The sequence below is a fragment of the Microcebus murinus genome, chromosome 7 (genome assembly GCF_040939455.1).
Source record: "Microcebus murinus isolate Inina chromosome 7, M.murinus_Inina_mat1.0, whole genome shotgun sequence".
Lineage (NCBI taxonomy): Eukaryota > Metazoa > Chordata > Mammalia > Primates > Cheirogaleidae > Microcebus > Microcebus murinus.
Window position 1 is genome coordinate 24,101,228 of NC_134110.1, and position 23,870 is coordinate 24,125,097.

A 23,870-nucleotide genomic window follows, 5' to 3' on the forward strand; every position below is an offset into this window, starting at 1 on the left:
GCTCCTTTACCACAGAAATTAGTAAGCGGAAGTATTATTTCAGTGAGGATCCTCTCTGAGCAAATGCCAGACATGCCCTCCCACCGTGGTCCTGGCAGGCTCATCCTTGCCTCTCAAGCCCTCACAGGGCTTCACCACAGCACAAACCCAAGACAGGCAACAGCACCCCCACATTCCTGCTTCTGTTTGCCTCCTGGGCCCCAGAGCGAAAGCTCTATCTCTCCTTTCTATGGGAGAAAGCAATTTATAAAATGCTGCTCCCTGTCCCCAGACACTTTCATTTCTAAGAGGACTGTAACAAAGCCCCTGCTTGACAGTGTGGCTGAGAAAACCCAGACAGAGCCATGGGAAGGTGAACACTACACTAACTTAGCTGGGGCTGTGGTAAGCAACTCCACCTGAAGCACCCAGCACAGATTTGGAGACAGCATGCTATGAGGAAAATGGAGAGATGGCCACCCACCCAATGGGTATCCCCAGAACTGCTGGGTAAACTTCATAGCCCATAGCCAACAGCTTACAGTGGCAGCATCTGAGCCCCTGGCCTCAGAGCTTTCACAGCTCTATCATTCAGAATGAGATTTACTCTCTCTTGCTCACTCTCACTCTTGTCCCATCTGCACATCAAATTGAGCCTCACGCCAATGAGTTATCTGAAAATAGCTGCTACTCTTGGCAGGCTGCCATTACTTCCTATTGGTTTTGATTCTATTCAGCAGCTCAGGAATCAACAACTATGTCATCTATCGATGGCATATGTCCTTAGTTAATTTTTCCAATTTCCACCCCCCCCAATACTACATCAATCAAGATGTACAGAAGGTGACTAACATGTTCAAATCAAATCGCTGAGTACCTGATCACCCCATTTCCAGTCCACACCTCTCATGACCCTGGTCCCAATTTTCATCATGGCAGCCAATTCTGGCCCTGAAACAGGGAGTTGCACAGGAGTCGTTTCCTTCCTTGTTTCTTCCAAAACTGTGGCAGAGGCTCCTCGTGCAGAAGCATTCATATCTTCCTCAACATTGTCACAACTCGGACCTGTCAGCACAGCAAAAATAACAGCTGAGTCAATAAGTAGCTACGATGTCCTATTTTTTAATACACATACAAAAATCAATAGGTACTGATAAAGACAGTAATTTTAAAGAGCCTGTCCTATATTTTTTAATTAATTAATACAATAAACACTGAAAATTTTACTGATTAGATCTAGAATACAAAGAAGGTATGGGGAAGGACAAAATACATAAATATGCTCAGAAGATAAAAAAATGCTCAGAAAAGGTATTTGCTCTACTTTTGAAATTATTCCCTCTGAAAGACCAAAATGACCAAGTTAGGAAGATGTTCATCACATTTTTTATAATAGAAAAACAAAGATAACCACCCTAAATGTTAAACAATGGGAAATTAACAAACACTAGAACAGAGCTAGCACTCAGTCTGAGACGTGTTCTCAGACAGGCCAGCTGCAGGATCGGCCCCTGGCGGGCATCTGAGAACCTGGATTTCAGGAAGGATCCCTTGATCCCTAGGTCTGTGGTCTCTAAACCCCAAGTGGAGGACTGGTACTGGTCCGTGAGCTGTTAGGAACTGGGCTGCACAGCAGGAGGTGAGTGGTGGGTGAGTGAGTGAAGCTTCAACCATATTTACAGCCACTCCCCATCGCTCACATCACTGCCTGAGCTCCACCTCCTATCAGATCAGCAATGACATTAGATTCTCATAGGAGCACGAACCCTACTATAAACTGCATGTGAGGGATCTAGGTTATGTGCTCCTTATGAGAATCTAATGCCTGATGAGCTGATGTGGTGCTGAGGCGGTGATGCTAGTGCTGGGGAGTGGCTCCAAATACAGATTATCATTAGCAGAGAGGTCTGACTGTACAATAAATCATCAAGTAATGATTCATGTAATGTACTTGAATCATCCCAAAACTATCCCTCAACCCTGGTCCTTGCCAAAAAGGTTGGAGACTGCTGCCCTAGGTGATAAATGTGGCCTGCTGTGCCTGATCTGTCTGTACAAATGGCGTGGTCTATGCTGAAACCTGCCTTCCTCTGGGGTCTGGAACTTGGTACGTGCCAGGCAGAGGGTAGCTATGTGATCAGCCCCAGTAAAAACTCTGGATGTCAAGTCTCTAACCTGCTTCCCTGGCAAACAGTACTTCACATGTGCCGCCAAAACTCCGTGCTTAACAATTAAGTGTGTGCTGTGTGACTCCACTGGGAGGACTCTAGAAGTCTGTGCCTGGCTTCCTCTGGACTTTGCCCATGTGCCTTTTTCCTTTGATGATTTTGCTCTGTATCTGTTCACTGTAATAAATCACAGCCCTGAGTACTATACTTGTGAGTCTTCCTGGCAAATCATCAATCCTGGGGGGTGGTCTTGGAGAACCCTGACACAGGTGAGGCAGCAGGGTTCTCTAGAGCAATCCCAAACCCCGTGAAACACTAAAAAAGCACTGTCTGGGAAAAGGAAGAATGAAGGGCAGGGCAAGAATATTTAGTGCTGGGTGGCTACAGAGTCATCCATACCATGAAGTAAGCTGAGCTGCTGTCAACGGTTAGAAGTAAAATTTATCTGTGGATTCAAAAATAGTAGCTCTAAGCCCAGCAGAGAGGGCTTTTGGATCCCTGGCTGGTGTGCTGCAGTTTGGCCTTGCTGGCTATACTGAGGGGGAGAATCTGCAGTCCATGTACTTTTTTGTTTGCTCCTCCAAGTAGTAGGAAAAAGGGCCCAAATAGCTCCAAAGATGGGCTTCAGTGGGCCAAAAATGTAAAAAGTTTCTGTTCCTGTCTCTTCTAAGAGAGAATAAAAAAGGCAAATCCATTCCCAGGGCTGGAGCAAAGCTTTAGAGAAACTGGGGGAGAAACAACCTTTTCTTTAGCCCAGCTGCTGCCTTAGCCAAGGGCCCCCAGGAGGGGACAGGGCTGTGTTCCAGCTAGGATCTCCAGGGCAGTTGTACTATTAACCCCATAAAAGCTAAATTTATTGCTAGGGGCTTGAATAAATTTGAAAACAAAAAAAGAAGGAAATTTTTTGGTAGCTTTACATTTTGTGGCTATTGTATCAGGATACATAAAGTTAATATTATATTCTTTTAATTTCTTTAATGATAAATCATCCTTATCAGGAAAAGTTACAAATACAGATAGATATTCATGAGACAGAACTCCCTTGCTTTTCGCAGCCAGTGAGTCCACTGGAATTTAAACTTGTGAGTACTATTAACAGAATAAGCCCCCATAATTAATGATTTGTGCTGAGACTTTTGCCTATTAGAGCCTCTAGAAAAAAAGGAAGACAACATAAAAAGAGAGGCAATTTCTAGATGGAGATATACTTTCATAGTTTTTTTAAAAAGAGATGAGATCTTGCTCTGTCGCCCAGGCTGGAGTGCAGTGATGTCATCATAGCTCACTACAGCCTCAAATTACTGGGATCAAGCAATCCTCCTGTCTCAGCTTCTCAAGTAGTTGGGACTACAGGCACACACCAAATGTCCAGCTAATTTTTCTTTTATTTTTTTAGATTCAGGCTCTTACTATATAGTCTGGCTCTTACTGAATCTATGTAGATTCAGGCTCTTACTATGTAGTCTGGGCTGGTCTTAAACTCCTGGGCTCAAGTGATCCTCTCACCTCAGTCTCCTAAGTAGCTAGAATTACAGGTGTGCACCGTTGTGCCTGGCTCACTGTGGAATTTCTTTTTTCTTTTTAGAAGGAGGGTCTTGCTCTGTCACTCAGGCTGGAGTGCAATGGCATCAACCATAGCTCATTGCAACTTCAAATTCCTGGGCTCAAGCAGTCCTCCCACCTCAGCCTCCTGAGTAGCTGGGACTACAGGCACACACCAGCACACCTGGTTGTGTGTGTGTGTGTGTGTGTGTGTGTGTGTGTGTGTGTGGAGATGAGGTCTTGTCATGTTAACCAGGGCTGGTCTTGAACTCCTGCCCTCAAGTGATCCTCCCACCCTGGCCTCCCAAAATGTGGAATTACATGCATGAGCCACCATGCCCTGCACACACCAGCACACCTGGTTGTGTGTGTGTGTGTGTGTGTGTGTGTGTGTGTAGATGAGGTCTTGTCATGTTAACCAGGGCTGGTCTTGAACTCCTGCCCTCAAGTGATCCTCCCACCCTGGCCTCCCAAAATGTGGAATTACATGCATGAGCCACCATGCCCTGCCTCACCTTTGTAATTTTTAAAAGCAATTTTTAGTCGCTAATGTAGTCTTAAGAAATTGGTGTATGTGTATGACTCTTAGAGGCTGATTGTTTCCCAGCCTGATGCATGTTTTTGAACAGATCAATGTGTACTCTAAGACTGATGCATAAAAAGACCTTGCTTTTTCACTTGAACTTTGACCACTGGCCCTGCAGCACCTCAGATTTTCAGGCAAAGAACAACACTATAAACCAATTAGATTTATCAAACATAAATAGAACACTCCACCCAAAAGGAGGAGAATATACATTTTTCTCAAGTATACCCAGAACATTCATTCTCCAAGACAGAGCATATGTTAAGCTACAAAATAAGTTGTAAACTTAAATAGACTACAAATTGCCTTCTCCAGACAAAATGGAATAGAAATTAAAAACAAAATGAAAACTGGAAAATTCATAACTATGTGGAAATTAAACAACACACAATAAACCAGTGGGTCAAGAAGAAATCACAAGAGAAATCAGAAAATACTCTGAGACAAATCAAAACGTAACACACCAAAAGTTATGTAGTACAGCAGAAGCAGTGCCAAAAGGGATATTTATACCTACCTATAAAAGCATGCAGAATTAGAAAAATAAAAATACAGTAAAGCCAAAGTTAGCAGAAAGAAGGAAATAATAAAGATTAGAGCAAAGGTAAATAAAATAGACAATAGAAGAATAACAGAATCAACAAAACCCAAAGCTGGTTTGGGTTAGATACCCCAAATTCATGGAAAGGAAGTTAATATTAAGATGGCAATATTCCCCAAAGCAATCTGCAGATCTAAGACAATCCCTAACAAAATCTCAGTGGCCTTTTTTGCAGATATGGAAAAGCCAGCCTTGAAATTCATATGGAATGCAAAGGACTCAAAATAGCCAAAATAACCTTGAAAAATAATAAAAACAAAATTGGAAGACACACATTTCTCAATTTTAAAACTTACTAAAAAGCTACAATATTCAAAACAGGATGGTACTGGCATATGGACAGACACATACAGAACAAGAGGATGGTACTGAGAGTTCACAAATAAACCTAAATAAGTATCTCTGGCCAACTGATTTTGCCAGGGGTACTAATACCTTGGGGGAAAGAACAGCCTTTCAACAAATGGCATTAGGACAACCAGATAACCAAAAGAAAAAAGTTGCATTCTTACATCATACCATGTAAAAAATTACCTAAAAATGGACCAAAGATCTAAATATGTAAGAGCTAAAGCTGTAAAACTTAGAGAAGAAAACATATTGGATTTGGAAATGGTTTCTTAAATATGACACCAAAAGCTCAAACAAAACAAAAATAGATACACTGAACTTTATCAAAATTAAAAACTCTTGTCCATCAAGAAAAAATACAGCCCACTGAATAGGAGAAAACTTCCTTAATCATAGATCTGATAAATGTCTACAGATCAGTAAAGGTCTAATATCCCAAAATAGTTATGAAAGAATTTGAGGATTGGTGTTAATTCTTCTTTAAATGTTTGGTACATTTATTGGTAATCCTATAACTCAACAAGAAAAAGATAACTCAATTAAAAAATGGACAAAGAACTTGAACAGACATTTCTCTAAAGAAAACATATAAATGGCCAACAAGCATATGTAAAAATGCTCAATGCCTGACATCATCACTGAAATGCTAATCAAAACCACAATGAGGCCGGGCGCTGTGGCTCACGCCTGTAATCCTAGCTCTTGGGAGGCCGAGGCGGGCGGATTGCTCAAGGTCAGGAGTTCAAAACCAGCCTGAGCAAGAGCGAGACCCCGTCTCTACTATAAATAGAAAGAAATTAATTGGCCAACTGATATATATATAAAAAAATTAGCCGGGCATGGTGGCGCATGCCTGTAGTCCCAGCTACCAGGGAGGCTGAGGCAGAAGGATCGCTCGAGCCCAGGAGTTTGAGGTTGCTGTGAGCTAGGCTGACGCCACGGCACTCACTCTAGCCTGGACAACAAAGCGAGACTCTGTCTCAAAAAAAAAAAAAAAAAAAACCACAATGAGAAACCACTACACACCCGCTAGGATAGACTTAATCAAAACAAAAAATAGGCCGGGCGCGGTGGCTCACGCCTGTAATCCTAGCTCTCTGGGAGGCCGAGGCGGGCGGATTGCTCGAGGTCGGGAGTTCAAAACCAGCCTGAGCAAGAGCGAGACCCCGTCTCTACTATAAATAGAAAGAAACTAATTGGCCAACTAATATATATAGAAAAAATTAGCCGGGCATGGTGGCGCATGCCTGTAGTCCCAGCTACTTGGGAGGCTGAGACAGAAGGATCGCTTGAGCCCAGGAGTCTGAGGTTGCTGTGAGCTAGGCTGACGCCACGGCACTCACTCTAGCCTAGGCAACAAAGTGAGACTCTGTCTCAAAAAAAAAAAAAAAAAAAAAAAAAACAAAAAATAACTAGTGTTGATGAAGATATAGAGAAACTGGAACCCTTGTCCACTGAGGGTAGGAATGTAAAATGGTACAGCACTGTGGAAAAGTTTAGTAGTTTCTCAGCAAGTTACACTGCAATTCCACTCCTATGTACGTAATCAAAACTGGAAACTGGTGTCCAAACAAAATTTGTATGTAAATAACCCCAGAAGCACTACTCACAAAACCCAAAAGGTAGAAACAACCCAAAAGTGAACGGATACACAAAATGTTGTATATTCATACAATGAAATATTTTTCAGCTGTAAAGAAGAGTAAAGTACCAATATATACTAAATGAAATAAGCTAGACACAAACGCCACAAATTGTATGATTCCATTTAAATAATATATCCAGAATATGCAAATTCAGGGAGAGAGAAAGCAGACCTGTGGTTGCCAGGGACTGTAGGTTAGGGGAAATGAGGAGTGATTGCTAAATGGGGTGTATCTGGGGTGATGAAAGTTCTAGAACTAGTTAGCACTGATAGTTCCACAAAATTATGAATGTGTGTGTTTAATATCACTGAATTATAAACTTAAAATGGTACAGTTTACATTATTTGTACATTACCACAATTTAAAAAAAAATTTGAAGGAAAGAGAGAGAGAAGGCAAATTTTAACATTTTTGTAAAGCCCTAAAGCCCGCGCCGACATACCAATCAGCCGCAGTGCTGTCTGCGTGAGGGCGAGTGTGCCAGAGTTGAGCAGGAGGTCAAGGTTGTTTGCTCCATGCTGCAGGGTGAGCATGCTGAGCATCACCAGGAGGAAGCGTGCTTGCGGGATCGTTCCCAGGCTCGGTCCTGACGGGTTCTCGTTGGTAATTGTTTGCAGGGGAACAGGCTGGATACCTAATAAGCATTGGCGCCCACTTAAATTTCTTGTGCATGGATACAAGAATACACATGATGCAGAAAGCATTGGAGATTACTTTAAACTTCTATTTTTCAGGGGATTTCAGAATGTGGACATCAGGTAGCGCTGTCATGCTTTGCAATGGTCCTACCACCTGTACTCCAAGCACGGCTCTCTCCATCTGTCTGTAAGACTTAGCATACTGCTCTCTAAATATCCCTGGTGCCCCATTCCATTCCTTTTGTTTCAAATGTAACAGTTATGTTTCACTTTTCTTCCACAAAATTAATCCTAGCACTTCCCTATGGAAGCTCAAACTATTCAGAAATAAATACTAATATAGGACACAGACACTCTGAGGTATATGGTGTGATATACATAAAAATGTAAAAATATAAAAGCTTTTTATTAGAGTACTTCAAGATTGTGTCTTCTAAATTTTTACAGTTGTGTTTAGAATCTTAGAACACTAAGAGCAGCACAGATTATCAATCTAAATGTACAAAGTTATTAGTCTTCCCAAAAGCGAAAACTGACATTTGCAAGTTTCCACAACATGTAACTAAGGCCAAGCTCTGAAGTAATAGTGATGCAATCACTGACATTACTACAACATCAATTTTAATAGTCTTTTAACCATCAGGTTTATGAAAAAAAAAAAAATAACTCACCAAGCTCTTTAAATTTGGCATTTGCATCCATCAAAACATTTCGAATGTTCTGAACAGCCCAAGCATACAGTTTGCCAAAAGTTACTTCCAGCAGCATTCGATTAAAAGGTGGGATCAAATCGACATCCTGTAAACAATCTGTAAGGGGTTCCCTTTCAAACAAAAGATAAAAAAATTTTACTTGAGACAATGGCAAACTTTTAACTTTAATAGAACAATGTTTTGTTGCTACAGCTTCCTTAATTAATTAAGAAAAAAACATAAAGTTTTACCCTATATCAATTCCCTCAGGAATAAGTCTTTGCCATCCACAAAACATAGCATACTGCACAGATGGAAGTAAGAAATTTTTGCTTGCCAGTTTTAAAATCGTATCTATCCCTTCCAGGCGAACTTCTGCTCTTTCCAACTGCAAAATATTAACAGTTAAATGTTGTACATATTACCCAAGGAAAAGAAACATGTTCTCATCAAATTTTACCTGTTTTAGTAGGCATTTTCTCATTTTTTCCACATCCACTGGCTCTTCTTTAAGGGCAAATTCAGCGATGGTACTGAGGAGTGCAGACTGTGGATAAAGGCCCTGAACATTCTGCTTCAACCACTTGTATTTGTGAACACCTGTAACTGTACTCAACAGTGGTTGCCATTTATCCTAACAAAGGAAAATAATTTTCAAAATTAGCCTACCCTATTAATATTAACCTGCACTCTAAAACGGTTATTCAAATATAAATATAAATAATGCCACTAGGTTTAAAGTGGTAAAGTATGTTAAACTTAGTAACTAATATATGGTTTAAAAAACTATGCTATAGCTGTCCTTATAACTGAATTCATAATCTCTATGCAAATATACTTTCAATCAAGCTAACTTGGCATACAAAGTTATGGTTCACATTAATAGCTTCAGTGACTAGTAGAGTTTCTGCAACAAAGGATACATTCAATGAATGAATGGTGAATAAATAATGATACAATGTAATACCAAAAATAAAAAGAAATACTTTTCCAACTATGGCTCTGACCAAGGCACCATAAGTCAAGTTCATCAAACATCACTGGGGCTTCCCTTTAATAACAACCAACTACACTCACTACCCTAGAGATGTGCAAGTACAAAGGTACAACACTCATGGATTCCTTTGCCATGTACTGTGGTTTCCAGTCACTCAATCTCAGAATCAAAGAAAATACTGCACCTTGGGTGATTTAATTGTAATGGGTCTTTTGTCCACATTTATCGTACTATGAGGCAAAATGCAAGCTTCTTCTAAATCACTCTCTTCATTTTCAATTTTCTCTTCATCATCAGTGGATTCTGGTTTCTTAGGAACTATGTTTAAAAACATCATTCATTATAAAAATCATTTATTTAAATATATTTTTAAATAAAGAAATACTTATATTTTCATGAAAGCTGGAAATTTTATTCAAAGAAACAAGAACACCATTGTAAACTGTAATGCTCCAACGAAAGTAAAAACTATCAAAATTAGTCTCACACAACAGGTAATTGTAACACTTTGTCACCCTGTCGGGAACAGGCAGAGGGAGGGGGTTGCAATGGGGAGAAGCCCTTGGAGGGGTAGCCCAGGGGTCAGCAAGCTTTTCCTAAAAGTGCCAAAGAGTGAACATTTGAGTCTTTGCAGGTCATTCAATCTGTTGCAAATACTCAACTCTGCTATTGTAGTACAAAAAGTAGCTACAGGAGATACCTAAATCAATGGCTGTGTTCCAATAAAACTTTATTTATGGATGCTGCAATTTAAACTGCATCTAATTTTTATGTGCCAAAAATATTACTATTTCTTTTGATTTTTTAAAACAATTTGAAACTGCAAAAACCACTCTTAGCCCATGAGCAACACAAAGGAAGTAACAGGTCTCATGTGGCCCACAGTCACCAGCTTGCCCACTCAGCTGTAGCCCAGTGGTTCTCCATCGGTGCATAAGAGGATCAAATGGATGCCTTTTCTGTTAGCCTCTTCAATTGGGGAAATTTCTATTGGATCTTCAATGTGATATGTGGTATTTCTTCATTATTTCTTTTTATCCCTTTAAAAATTACTGATCTGAATCTCATCAGAATGTAATATAAAAAATAAGCAACATGATAAGAAACCTGGGCAGTAATGGGCTAACATACTAGGCCTGGATTGTTCAAACCCTGCAAATTCCCAAGAAAGGTCTGTCCCTTCAGGACTGGTCCTTCTCCTAGAAACTGAGCTCTGAGCCCTTGAAATATCCTGCCTGATAAGTGTTTTGGTGTAGCTGAGGCCAAGGACCATGTGGTACCAGTTTGACTAGATGGTTTATGATAACAATGTGACTTACAGAGATCACCTGTTTTTTGCTCTGTGGCACCGGAATGTAAGCAATTGAGATCAGTCACATAGGCATTGCATACCCATGTGACTAGCCCCCAGTAAAAACCTTGGACACCAAGGGTTGGATGAGCTGCCCTGATTGACAACTCTTCACACATTGTTGCTAAGAGAGCTAAGCATGTCCCCATGTGACTCCACTAGCAACAGACACTGGAAACTTAGGCCTAGTTTCTTTTAAACTTTCCTCCATGCACCCTTCCTTTTGCTCATTTTAATCTGTATCCTTTTTGCAGTAACAAACTATAACTGTGAGTACAACAGCTCTTCTGAGTCCTGACTCTGGAATCCTTTTAGTGAATCATCAAGCCTGAGAGAGGGCTTGGGGACCCCAGACACAACACCAGGAAAACTAATTACTTATACTTCATAAGTTATTTAATTTCCAAAAAAAGAAAACTAGCTGCAAACATCATACAATAAATCTATCTACAAATCCAAAACAAGAAAGGTGACAGTGTGGGCTCAGAACCCATGGACATGAGGTGGCTGGATGGTAGAGGGAGAGTGACTCCTTCACACTGAAACAGGACAGGCTTCTGGGCCTGTGATTTGGCCAAATTTCCTGGATGCCTGGGTTAAAGGAATCTCAGAAGTGTTACCGCTGTTACTTCCTGATCAGAGCACTCCTAAGATTCAGATAAGTTATTGTAGGTTAAGAGTTTTTTCAGAAACAATCACTTTGGGATGGCTTTTAAAACACATTAGTCTTTTATGACATCATTGTTCCAAATACCCATCAAAAACTCAGTAATTAATATTGTTTATAAGCTGGTAGAATAAATCAGTAGACTTCATAAGAATATAATTATAAATTTCTGTAGTTTATTTATAATCACAAGTGACCAAACTCTAAAGTATTTTATATATTTTTACTTAAATTTTGATTACTTAATGCAAAAAGTGTTTTCTATACCCTTACACAGTTACTTATATGAAAACATCAGTAATTCTTTAAGTTCCTTTTTATAATAATTCTCCACATATCAGAATACTCAGTATTTCCAAACAAAAAACATTTCTTTACTTTGGGGCTGGGTGCAGTGGCTCATGCCTATAATCCTAGCACTTTGGGAGGCCAAGGCAGGAAGATCACTTGAGGCCAGGAGTTGGAGACTAGCCTGGGCAATAACAAGACCCTGTCTCTAAAAAAATTTAAAGATTAGCTGGGTGAGGTGGCAAACGCCTGTAGTCTCAACTACTCAAGAGGCTGAGCCAGAAGGATCACTTGAGCCCAGGAGTCTGAAGTTGTAGTGAGCTATGATTACGCCACTGAACTCTAACCCAGGCAAAAGAGCAAGACCCTGTTTCAAAAAAAAATGGCAAGATTAAATTTTAAGTTGAAATGTTCCCATATATCTCATAAATAGGACAACTTATTTAAAAAAAAATCCCCAAGAATTTAGTAAAGTTTACCTTTTTCAGCATCAATTTGCTAGTTACCAAATCATAACACATTCAATTCCTAAGTCACTTCACTATCTGATTTCTTAAAAAATAAGCAAGATTTCTGTATTTAATCACAAATACACAAAAAATTATGACAGTAGGTGGAAGCGACACATGTAATGAACAGTAGCAAAACTCCACTCTGAAATCACAGATCAACTATATGGGGCTAAGCGCACACTTAATTTTCTATTCTTTTACATTCTTACCTCTCTTTTTCCTTCGTTCTCGAATTATCTTCTGAGCTATTCTCCTCCAACGGGGCAAAGAACTTAACAGTTTAAACTTAGACATTATGGAGAGGTCATTGCAAACAGCAGGTCTCAATTCATTGAAGAGGAATCTCAAACGTTCGATGACAGGAGCACAGACCTCCTTATAAGAACGGCCCTGTTCTTGATGAGTCTGCAAAGTTAAATAGAAAAAGACAACTTAGCAACAAAAACCTCAGAAATTGCACAGCACAGAAGAAAAAGAATTAAAATCTATTCACCTTAATGAGTGAGCATTTTGCTTGGTAGACGACTCTACAAACATCCACCACTGACTTAGGCAATGTTCTGTGCTTTACTTGCTCAATACTAAGAGTACCTGCATGAACTAAAGATAATGCCACATGACCTGTAAAAACACATTAAAGAAGAACAGGGTGGGAGTGAATATGTATGGCATGTCAGTCAAAGGATCTACAGTATGGCTAATACACACAGATACCAAGCTCCATACCTAAATCTTCATGTTTTAAGAGGCAACATAACAGCAAGCGGCCAACCTCTTCCACTGGATGCTCAGGAGGAAACGTGATTGGCGTGGTCAAGTGGCACTGCCTACAGTACCTTTCAATTTGACACAGAAAGTCCTGCAACAGAAAGGGCTAGAGGTAACTTCAGAGCCACCCAGTGAGTTTTCATGAATCCTAAACATGCCACAGCTTCTGATACACTTGCAATTAACAATGCTTCTAAAGCCTCACTGGCAAGTTGAACAAAACTAGCTTCTCACCTCAAAACCAACCCCCTCAACAATATGTGAAACAAAGTCTGTGCTACATTAATAAAAGTGCATGTAAGTATTCCCATGTCAAACTCCTCAGCTAGACAGAATAATGAGTCGGTAATTGGGGAGATCTAGCTCACCTTCACATTGTGATCCTGGATATTATTGTCAGCGATGGCCTGCAGGAATGCCTGGGAATGGTCACCCAAGGCCCGTCTGTGGGAGCAGAGTCGAGATTTGCTGGCAGGTGTACCCCCAGGAGAGCTGCAGTGGTCCTCATCTTTCTCTTCATTGTAGCTGTAATGGATCTGGCTGGTCTGCAGGCCTCCAGAGAAGATGGATGACTGAAGCCACTCTAGAAAATGCACAGGCAAACATTAAAGAGAAACTCGAGTGTACTACTCAGGAATAAATACAGAAAAAAAGATGCTCAAGTGAATACTTATTTGCAAGGTAAAATTTAACATCATTCATATTAAAGAGTTACATCTGATATTTACACAAACTGACTTACAATTCCACTATCTATGTTAACACAGGTTAACACTTCTGGTTATTCAACACGCCTTAAGCATGGTATCACAACTCAGGACAGTTCTAGCCCAACATTTACTGGATCCCTGTACTCTGCACAGAGATGCCTGGTTCCACAGATACTGTCTGAAGACTGAGATTCCCATTCTACCAGGGAGAGCAGCAGTAAAGCACCACTCCCAAAATCACTCAATTTCAACTGTCAGACTATACAACAGAGGACTACAGGGCACATAAGAGCAAGTAGCAGAAAGACCACCGCTATTCTGAAAGTCAGTAAAGCACTTGTCATGGAGGTGACAACTGAGCTGAGATCTGGAATAAGAAAAAAAGACTTCGTGTCCAGGGAGGGGAACAGCATACCTGAAGGGTTTCTACAAAGAAAAACATCCTCAGGGTAGGCTACATATTCCTAGAGCATTTATAAAGTAACAAGAATAAGAGAATATTTAACAACACACAATCTTTATTAAAGGATAGATCCTTAGAGATGGGAGATCCAACAGGCTGGAAAGCAGACTTCTGTGTGGTATAGGCTCAGTCCAGTCTGGCAAGAATATGGCATCCATCAGAGCAAATGGGAATGTTATTTATAACTGCTTATGAAAACTGAAGGAAAGGCACCAAAAAATAATCAGTGTGTGCAGCACAACAGATTTTTATTAATGACTTGTGTTATCAAAATATTGCTCCAAAACCTAACCAATCATATCTAGAATGTACTTAGTGTTCTTTTACTGGACATTTAGATTTTAGAGCACTCAGGAGCATTCCCTAAACCACCACATTAATTCTTCTAAAACACAAATCTGACTCAACTCTCCCTGGCTCTCTCTATTTAAATCACAGGAGAGCCCCTCCTTATCGCTCAAAGACAAGCTTCTGATCCCTCCATGGATCAGGCCCCACCCACCAGGGCCCAAACACTTTCTGCTCCCTCTACCCTGGAGCTTCCCAGTGCTACCTTCCTTGCCCAACTCAGTGAAGCCCATCTGCAGCACAGGGGGCCGAGTAGGCACTGAGGCCATCCTCACTCACTAGCTTGCCCCTGGAAACCCCTGCTCCTCTCAGCAGTGCCCCTCACACTGCCATGTTTCTGCCCAGAATGCTCTCACACTCAGTTCCAGGGCTGTTGTCACTGTGAAGCCTTTCTTGCCCCAGAACCACTTATGAGTGTCCCCATTTCATCATTTACCACCCTGTATCCTGATCTGCTTAGAATGCCGGCTCATCATCAAACCAGCAGCAGCTTAAGGCAGAGGCACACCCTATACGTCTCTGCGTCCTAAACTCCCAGCATGGTAACTAGCACAAGCAATGACTCAACAGATGCTGGTTGGATGGATGGATAAACAGACAGATGAGAAATGTACAACTATATGAAGAAAAATTTAAATCCATTGTATGGGATATGGAGAAACTTCATTATTTTAGGTTATTACAAAGGTTGCCATTCCAAAATATAACTGACTTGCATTTGTTCTCAAACAGAATGCTGTTTCCCAATAGGAACAGCCAATCAATATTCTGTGCAACTTCTGGGCACGCAGGAAGATGACAGCCATGCTAAGCCCATCTGTTACAGCAGAGGTCCCCAACCTATGGTGAGTTGTATAATTATTTCATTATGTATTACAATGTAATAATAATAGAAATAAAGTGCACAATAAATGTAATGCACTTGAATCATCCCAAAACCATCCCCTACCCCCTCTGGTCCATGGAAAAATTGTTTTCCATGAAACAGTCCCTCATGCCAAAAAGGCCGGGGACCGCTGTGTTAGAGGATGCAATAAGTAAGACTAGTCATTCTCTAGACTTCCCATACACTCTTTAGCTTCCTCTGCGGCCCAGACCATGAGAGCAAATGAAAGCCACTCACAGCTATTTCTAACTAACTGGCTAAGTCTCACTATCCTCATTTTTTGTCATAAACAACTTCATTGATTCTTATTCCTCTCTTACTCTTAATGGCACTTTATGGTTCAACTTAAATAATCTGCTAATCAATTAGCAGAAGATAAGGTTTTTCTTACTGGCACATTCGACCTCGACAGGAGACAGTGGCGTGCTCACTGCTAAGTAGGAAGCGTGTAACCCAAGGAGCAGGCCCAGATTCCTCTCTGTGTCTATCAGAGGTGAAGAGAGACTTCCCAGATCCGGTATGGTAACAACTTCTTGGTCAGGCTAGAAAAAAAAAGTCATTATTAGTCTGATAAAATGGGGTTAATTAAAAACATAAAACTAAAAGGAACAGCTTCCGTCCTTAAAATGTACTGCCATGATAAAGACAAGTGGGTGCTCCGCACACGGTGTTCCTACGCCTGTAATGTAATAGCGAGTTTATAATGCTGTGCCCAAGCTAAGAGTAGATACCACAGAAACCCCACCCACCCTACAGAGCAGACAGTAAATGAACAGCTCTACTGGTGGAAAACTCAAAGCACAGATAAATGACATGGATAGAACATTTCTTAGAAAATCTGTTTCCAAAGTGAGTGTACACAATGCTTCAGTAAATATAATGAACTGTTACATGTATAAAGAACCCAATATTAAACAAAAATACAATATAGCAAGTATTAGTTGATAAGTATTAATGAACCATGACCACACATGTGGAGAAAATTATTCTAACAAAAAGCAAATTCACTAAACAAAGAGAAAAGAGTTCAAATAAAAATACTCTTAAACTTTTCCAGTCACACCAGACAATTTATAAGCAAAGTTAATTTTCCCATGGTATTTAATGGATTTTATTACTTCTGGATACCTGAATACCTGGAAAGCCAATCCCAATATATAAACTCTAATGCTCATATGTAAGGAAGGATATATTTCTATTGTAAAGAATTACACTTCTGGCCGGGCGCGGTGGCTCACGCCTGTAATCCTAGCACTCTGGGAGGCCAAGGCAGGCGGATTGCTCGAGGTCAGGAGTTCGAAACCAGCCTGAGCAAGAGCGAGACCCTGTCTCTACTATAAACAGAAAGAAATTAATTGGCCAACTAATATATATAGAAAAAACTAGCCGGGTATGGTGATGCATGCCTGTAGTCCCAGCTACTTGGGAGGCTGAGGCAGCAGGATTCCTTGAGCTCAGGAGTGTGAGGTTGCTGTGAGCTAGGCTGATGCCACGGCACTCACTCTAGCCTGGGCAACAAAGGGAGACTCTGTCTCAAAAAAAAAAAAAAAAAAACCAAACAAAAAAAAAGAATTACACTTCTTTATAGTTCTTCCCAAAAAAATATACCTCAAGATAGTAAGCCATTCCAAACTTCTACATTAGCTTACAAGAAAATTGTAAAGATCAAAGTTTAACCTCTTTTTTATGTGGAAGTATCTATATTTCTTACAAATTCATAATTTTTAAAATAATTTTTTAAGACCAGCATATCATCAGTCTTAAGAATAAATGTAAATTCATTTAGGAAACAACTTCTAAAGGATCTTTATGTTTACCACTAAATGCCCAACAAAGGTCTCAAATATCAGTACTTTAGGGTCCAAAATCATCCTATCACAAATACACAAACAGGGTCTCCCTTGATGTCCCAGTGCGCTCAGGGCACACAGTCTCACCTCCAAATACTGTCCAACACAAAATGCATGCATTGAATCCCGCGTGTCTTCAAACTGTAAAGCAGCTTCCAAAGCTACCACTGGGTCTTCCCCTGCAAACTGAGCTGAAACAAAAAGGGAAAAAGCAACATGACTTCTGTACAATTTGCCTAGATAGCCATAACAGAAATGGTGAATAGAAAATAAGTTAGGCAGGTTAACTCATCAGCGAGGGTTACCAGAGTATAATGATCTCTAACCCTCACCCAGGGTTATCTAGGCCAACTTGGAACTTGGAATAAGTTCTAACAAATATTGGAAGAAAAATGCATAATGATAAGAAATTCTTCAAATGTGCCTGAATTTGTTGATAAGACAAGACACCAAAGTCAACAGATACATTAAAATGTGTACGGGCTGGAGCAGTATTAAAGAGATCCTTTACTATAAGCCAAATGCTCTACTTTAAATAACACATTGCAACTTTTAATCATGAAGTAAAATAATGCGGCCTTACCAAGAATACTATTTCCTGTTAATGACTGTGTCTGGAAGTCCTTTATGTCATACACTTTCCCATCAATCACAGTCCAGAAGCCTCCATCTTTATTGTGGTTCTCCAAATCAGCTTTGCGTATAAGCGTCACTTCCTCATTATTTCTACAGTTCTGACCTGTAAAAAATGATTCTGTATATAGAGAAACCAAAATCAATCAATCAATCAATCAATAGATAAAATGAAAACAACTGTGTGAAAGAACTACAAGAAGTACATAAATCTACAATCACAATGAGAGAATAACATATGTATCTCTATAACTAACACCACAAACAAAAACTCAAACAAAAATTCTATTAATTATAGAATGATTTTTGTAAAAAAAATCCTTACACAACATGACTATCAAATCTGACCATATGCTAGGCCATAGAACAAATCTCAATAGATTTCAAAGAAACTAAGTTATAGAGCTTATGCAATATAGTTAAACTAGAAATAGGTAACAAAATACACTTCAAAGTAATCGAAAGTTTCAAGAAAAAATGACTACAGAAATTGCATTGAAATGAATGACAAAAATACTGCAAATCAAAAATGGTGACAAACAGCTAAATATATGCTTAAGGACATTTATACCTTTAAAGGCATATATTGGGAGGAAAGCTAGAAAGTAAATAAGTTACTAAACATCAAATCAGTAAAATAATACTCATAAGACAAAAACTTGATTGGGCACCTTGGGAAGTATTAGGACACCAACTCAATATTATGAAAAATAGTTAAAAGAGAGTAGAGGGAGAAAGTACACTTGGATCATGTCCTTCCTGTACAAATTGTACCTCATGCTAACCAGACAGCAAAGGGCAAGGTTGGTAGGGAATTTTATAGAGAACAAACAATACCTGAACAGAACTAAAGCTGGGGACACAGCATCACAGGCCTCCTGAGCCAACAGAAAGCATACAGCATGACTTCAGACATAACTTAGACCGAACAAAACTGAATCCAAAGACAATTACACCAAGTTTTGGCAATGATTTCTTAGATACGACAATAAAAGCAAAGGTAACAAAAGAAAAAATACATTAAGTTGGACTTTATCAAAATCAAATACTTTTGTGCATCCAAGGACACTATCACGAGTGAAAGACAACCCACAGTATGTGAGAAAATACCTACAAATCTTACATATCCAGAATATATATAGAACTCGTATAACTCAACAATAAAAGAACCATCCAATTCGAAAATGGGCAAAGGATTTGAATAGACATTTCTCCAAAGAAAGTATGCAAATAGCTAATAAGCACATGAAAAGATGCTCAACATCACTAATGATTAGGGACATGCAAAACAAAACCACAACAAGATACCACCGCATATCTATTAGGATATAACAAAAAACAGAATATAAGTATTGGCAAGGTTATGAACAAATTGGAACCCTCGTGCATTGCTGGTGGCAATGCAAAATGGTGCAGCTGCTATAGAAAACAGTATGGTGGTTCCCCAAAAAATTAAACATAAAAGTATATAATCTACCAATTTTACTTCTGGCTATATACTCAACAGAAATCATGCAGGGACTTGAACAGATATTTGTACACCCATGTTCACAGCAGCATTATTCACAGTAGCCAAAAGGTAGAAGCAGCCCAAGTGTCCACTGACAGATGAGTAGATAAATAAAATGTGATATATACATATAATAGAATATTATTTAGCCTTAAAAGAAAGAAATTTGGACACATCCTACAACATGGTTGAACCCTTAAGTTCATGCTAATTGAAATGCTAATTGAAATAAGCCAATCACAAAAGGACAAATACTTTATGATTCCACATACATGAGGTGCCTTGAGTAGTCAAATTCATAGAGACAGAAAGTAGAATGGTGGTTGCCAGTGGTTGGCGTAGGGAAGAATGGGGAATTATTGTTTAATGCTGTGGCCCCCAACCCCCAGGCTGAAGCCCATTACCAGTCAGTGGCCTGTTAGGAAACGGGCCACACATCACTGCCTGAGCTCCGCACCACAGCCCCCTCCACCCAGGACAACACTCCCCCCATCCCCAGTCCATGAAAAAATTGTCTTCCATGAAACCAACCCCTGGTGCCAAAAAGGTTGGGACTGATGGTTTAATGGGCATAGAGTTTCAGTTGGGCTAGATGAAACAGTTCTAGAGATTAATGCTGGTGGTGATGGTTGTACAACGTGAATGTACTTAAGGCCCCTGAAATGTACACTTAAAAATGGTTAAAATGGTAAATTTTGTTATGTATATTTCACCACAATTTTTTTTTAAGTTGAGTTCCCATTCTACCCCACCCCTGTCCACCAGATTGTTCAAAATGAAAACTACAGGCCAAGATGATTACATGGCAAATTCTAACAATCTTAAACACATGCTCCCAAGAAAACAAGAGGAAAGAACATTGTCCAACTCACTCTACAGGACTGGAACAACCTTGGTAACAAAAATCTGAATGTCTCTTATGTTTCTTACTATCAAATCCATCAGCTAGTTTCCCCCCAGACTAGCTAACATTCTCACGTGGAGACTGTAAATAGAAATTAACAAAGGTTGCATGGGAGCTACCCTCTTCCTGAATTACAGCCTCATTGTTAGCAAAGGGGTGGTGGTTATCAACAACTTGTAGGGCATTACAGGAAAAGAAAATTATAGGTTATAGAAAAAATTACAAGGAAAATGACCAAAACAAATACAAAATTGTTTAAAAAAGTAGCAAACCAAGCCCAGCAATATGTATTAATATAACCAATATATTATGACCAAGGAAGTTTTATTCTACAAATTGAAGGCTGATTTATCATTTGAAAAGTGAATAATTCACACATTAATGGAAAAAAAGAAAAATTATATGTCATAAAGAAATGCAGAAATATTATTTGATAAAATTAAACACCAAATCATAATTGAAACCACATCACAAAGCAGAAATAGAAGGAAACATCCTTAATACTCAGAAATACCTACAAAGAGAATCCTACAACAAACATCACCCTTCATGTGTGAAATCTGAAAAGCTTTTCCTCTGCTACTAGGAAAAAGACAAAAATATGCACTAAAGGTCCTAGCAAGTGCAATAAGAGGAAAAACGCTGTTACGACCAGGACAGACACTGGTACAGACAATTGATGTACACAAAGGCAGCACTCAAAAGAGTGACCAAGGACAGTCCTTTCACCAAAAGGTGCTAGCACAAGGACTCTATGGACAAACTACCTATGGGAAAAAATGACATGTGACCTCATAAAATACACAAAAATCAAGTGCAAGTGTACTATAGCGTTAAATGTGAAAGTTAATACAATAAAACTAATGAAATATATACGGAAGAAAATTTGAGTAGGGAAAAGATTTTTTAAGGCACAAAAGGAACAACTATAAATAGGTTAACAAAATAGATTTCATTAATATTAACTTCTGTTCATCATAAAACTATATTTAGAGACTCTACAGGCCAGAATAAGAGAAAAATCTCTACAAGAAATAGAGCTGAAGGCTTATACCCCAAATATACAATAACATTCCTATGAATCATTAAAAAAGAAAAATACAACCAATAGAAAAATGGGTATAAGACTTGAACTGGCATTTCACAAAACAGAATAGCCAAATGCTTAAACACACATATGAAAAGGGATTAAACCTCACTAATAATCAAGAAAATGCTCATTGAAACCACACTGAGATACCACTGTACATCCGTGAGAATGCTAAAAAAGGAAGTACAGGCCGGGCGCCTGTACTTCTAGGTGTGGCTCACGCCTGTAATCCTAGCACTCTGGGAGGCCAAGGCAGGTGGATTGCTTGAGGTCAGAAGTTTGAAACCAGCCTGAGCAAGAGCAAGACCCTGTCTCTACTATAAATAGAAAGAAATTAATTGGCCAACTAATATATATATATAAAATTAGCCGGGCACGGTGGCGCATGCCTGTAGTCCCAGCTACTCGGGAGGCTGAAGCAGAAGGATTGCCAGGAGTTTGAGGTTGAGCCCAGGAGTTCGAGGTTGCTGTGAGCTAGGCTGATGCCACGGCACTCACTCTAGCCTGGGCAACAAAGCGAGACTCTGTCTCAAAAAAAAAACAAAAAAACAGGAAGTACTAATAATGCAGGGCCTTGGTGTGGACCATTGAGAATTCTCACTTTGTCATGGAGATGAACAGCAGACTCATTGTGGAAAACTGGCATTCTGTATTAAAGCATCCTCAACAATTCCACCAAGAAACAGACTTAAGAATGTTTAAAGCCATGTATTTACTCTAATCTAAAGCTGGAAACAACCTGTATTTCCACCAAAAACAGAATGAATAAATTGTGGCATATTCAAACAGTGATTACTACATACATGGCAACAAAAATGAAAGAACTCAGTCACAGTATGACCCTCAGAAACCTAACATTGAAGCGAAGAAGCCAGATACCAATCACCAATGGGTACATACTGCAAAATTCCACTTCTATGGTTGTTTAGAGACACTTGCTTAGTATATAACATGACCAAGAGAAGTAGGTGGGACAACCACACAGCCTAAAGAGGGGGACTTTTCAGAGGATAGAGGCAGTGTTTTGGGAGGGTCCTACCAAGATCCATTTCTTAGTCTAGATGGAAAACCCAGTTTTCTCTAGGATCAATCACAAAGATGCATTGGGTACTTTTGTGTATGTGTTATATTTCACAATTAAAAAAGGACTTTAAAATAAGTAAACTGCTAATCCAATTAATGCCCTCAACCATATTTAATATAGAGACAAAAATAATAAATAACCATTTAAGTTCATTCCTGAACAAAAAGGTAGGAAGGGTACCAAAACTATTAACTATTAAAAAATTTTAAACTATGTTAAATATCCTAAGACTATTTTCCTCAAGACAACTGCTACCTCTACTTTTAAGCTTCCATGTTATAAAAATGATGGTCTAAAATGGGAGAAAAAGAAAAAGCCCACCTAGCTAAAGTTTTCATATAAAATAAAAGTTTAACCACTACTTTGATTAATTCTGAGTCCAGAAAACCAGAATCAGACATGATGGTGACTTTGATTCAAAAATGTCCAAGTTCAAAATTTTGAGAAAGTAAGTTTCATTTCAATTTGGTATGCATTACAGACAGTGCCTATAGGGGGGTGCTTAGCTAAATCCAGGAGTTCCCTATCTCATTAACATCAAATAACAAAGATGACTTTGGAAAGTCTTCCCATATCAATTTCTGCCTCCTGAGCTGACTATATATATAACCACCTCAACAGTATCTTCTGGAAGTACCTCCCAGGAAAGGGTTTTCCAGAACTTTCCAAAATGTGCATTTCAGGATTTAACAATTACTAAAGGAAAAATCTCTCTTAAATATAATCCAATTATCTCCTGAATTGGATTATCTTCATTTTCCACTTATACTACTACCAAATGGAAATGGCAAATAATTGGTCTTCCTTCTTTAAAATGTTCTTTCAAATGGAAAGGCAAGAATAGGTTAGACAAGGACAAAACTTTCCTCCATAAAAGTCCTTTAAGTTAAGATGCCATACCCATTATGCCAGGCCAGGCTAACTCTTCATGATCATCCCGTTCCTTTCCTGGTGCAAGGTGGTTGAATCGGTCCAGATGTTCTAACAGGCCGCCCAGAAGAGGAACAGCTCCAGCTTCTTGCATAAGACCAGCATTTTTACTAAGCAGAAGCACTATAGAAACTACTAGTTCTGGAAGGAGAATACCTAGATTTAAAAAGAAAAAAAAAATAAGATTTAAATAAAAGTGTTTATGCTACCAAAGCAATTTATAACTTTCCTCTATGTTTAAATTCTGATAAGTTACAAAATAAGGAATGCTTGTCCATTAGCATATCTCTAGAGGATTATTTTCTTTTATTCTGAAAGAGGTATACCTATCAAACAAAACCCTTTTGAGTTACAGAAATATTTTCCAAAAATACTATGCTTCAAACATAGAACTATGAACTGTAGTCTTTTATTCAGAAACTAAATGTCTACTACTATAATGTTTACCATCAGAAAAAAGCACTTAAAAATAATGCTCTAACCTCAATAAATTAACTTTAAAAAATATTAGGGAACATTGGAATTTATTAAGGTCCTGAAAGGGGTAACTAATTTTTATGCCATCAAAATAAAATTAGACAATTACACTTGATCTCATTATTGAGGTATTAATAATGGAGATATAAATCTAAATCACCAATTGTATTTACAGTGATATGAGTCTCATACCAGGTGA

The 23,870-nt window shown here is 39.0% G+C and overlaps 1 protein-coding gene across 3 annotated transcripts in view; it reads right to left on the reverse strand.

The window, feature by feature from the left end:
- The window catches only part of HERC2 (HECT and RLD domain containing E3 ubiquitin protein ligase 2), a 188,814-nt gene that overhangs the window by 92,357 nt on the left and 72,587 nt on the right, over positions 1–23,870 (reverse strand). For 2 of the 3 annotated variants that reach the window (XM_076004889.1, XM_076004891.1), the window contains 14 exons: positions 23,165–23,350; positions 17,627–17,797; positions 17,131–17,234; positions 15,585–15,735; positions 13,155–13,369; positions 12,745–12,877; positions 12,512–12,639; positions 12,228–12,423; positions 9,385–9,518; positions 8,664–8,837; positions 8,455–8,591; positions 8,183–8,334; positions 7,316–7,507; positions 857–1,044 (listed from right to left, as the gene is read on the reverse strand). In XM_076004889.1, coding sequence (XP_075861004.1) covers positions 857–1,044; positions 7,316–7,507; positions 8,183–8,334; positions 8,455–8,591; positions 8,664–8,837; positions 9,385–9,518; positions 12,228–12,423; positions 12,512–12,639; positions 12,745–12,877; positions 13,155–13,369; positions 15,585–15,735; positions 17,131–17,234; positions 17,627–17,797; positions 23,165–23,350 — 2,261 coding nt within the window. The remainder of the gene's footprint in view (positions 1–856; positions 1,045–7,315; positions 7,508–8,182; positions 8,335–8,454; positions 8,592–8,663; positions 8,838–9,384; positions 9,519–12,227; positions 12,424–12,511; positions 12,640–12,744; positions 12,878–13,154; positions 13,370–15,584; positions 15,736–17,130; positions 17,235–17,626; positions 17,798–23,164; positions 23,351–23,870) is intronic. The other variant, XM_076004890.1, reaches the window with a different exon arrangement.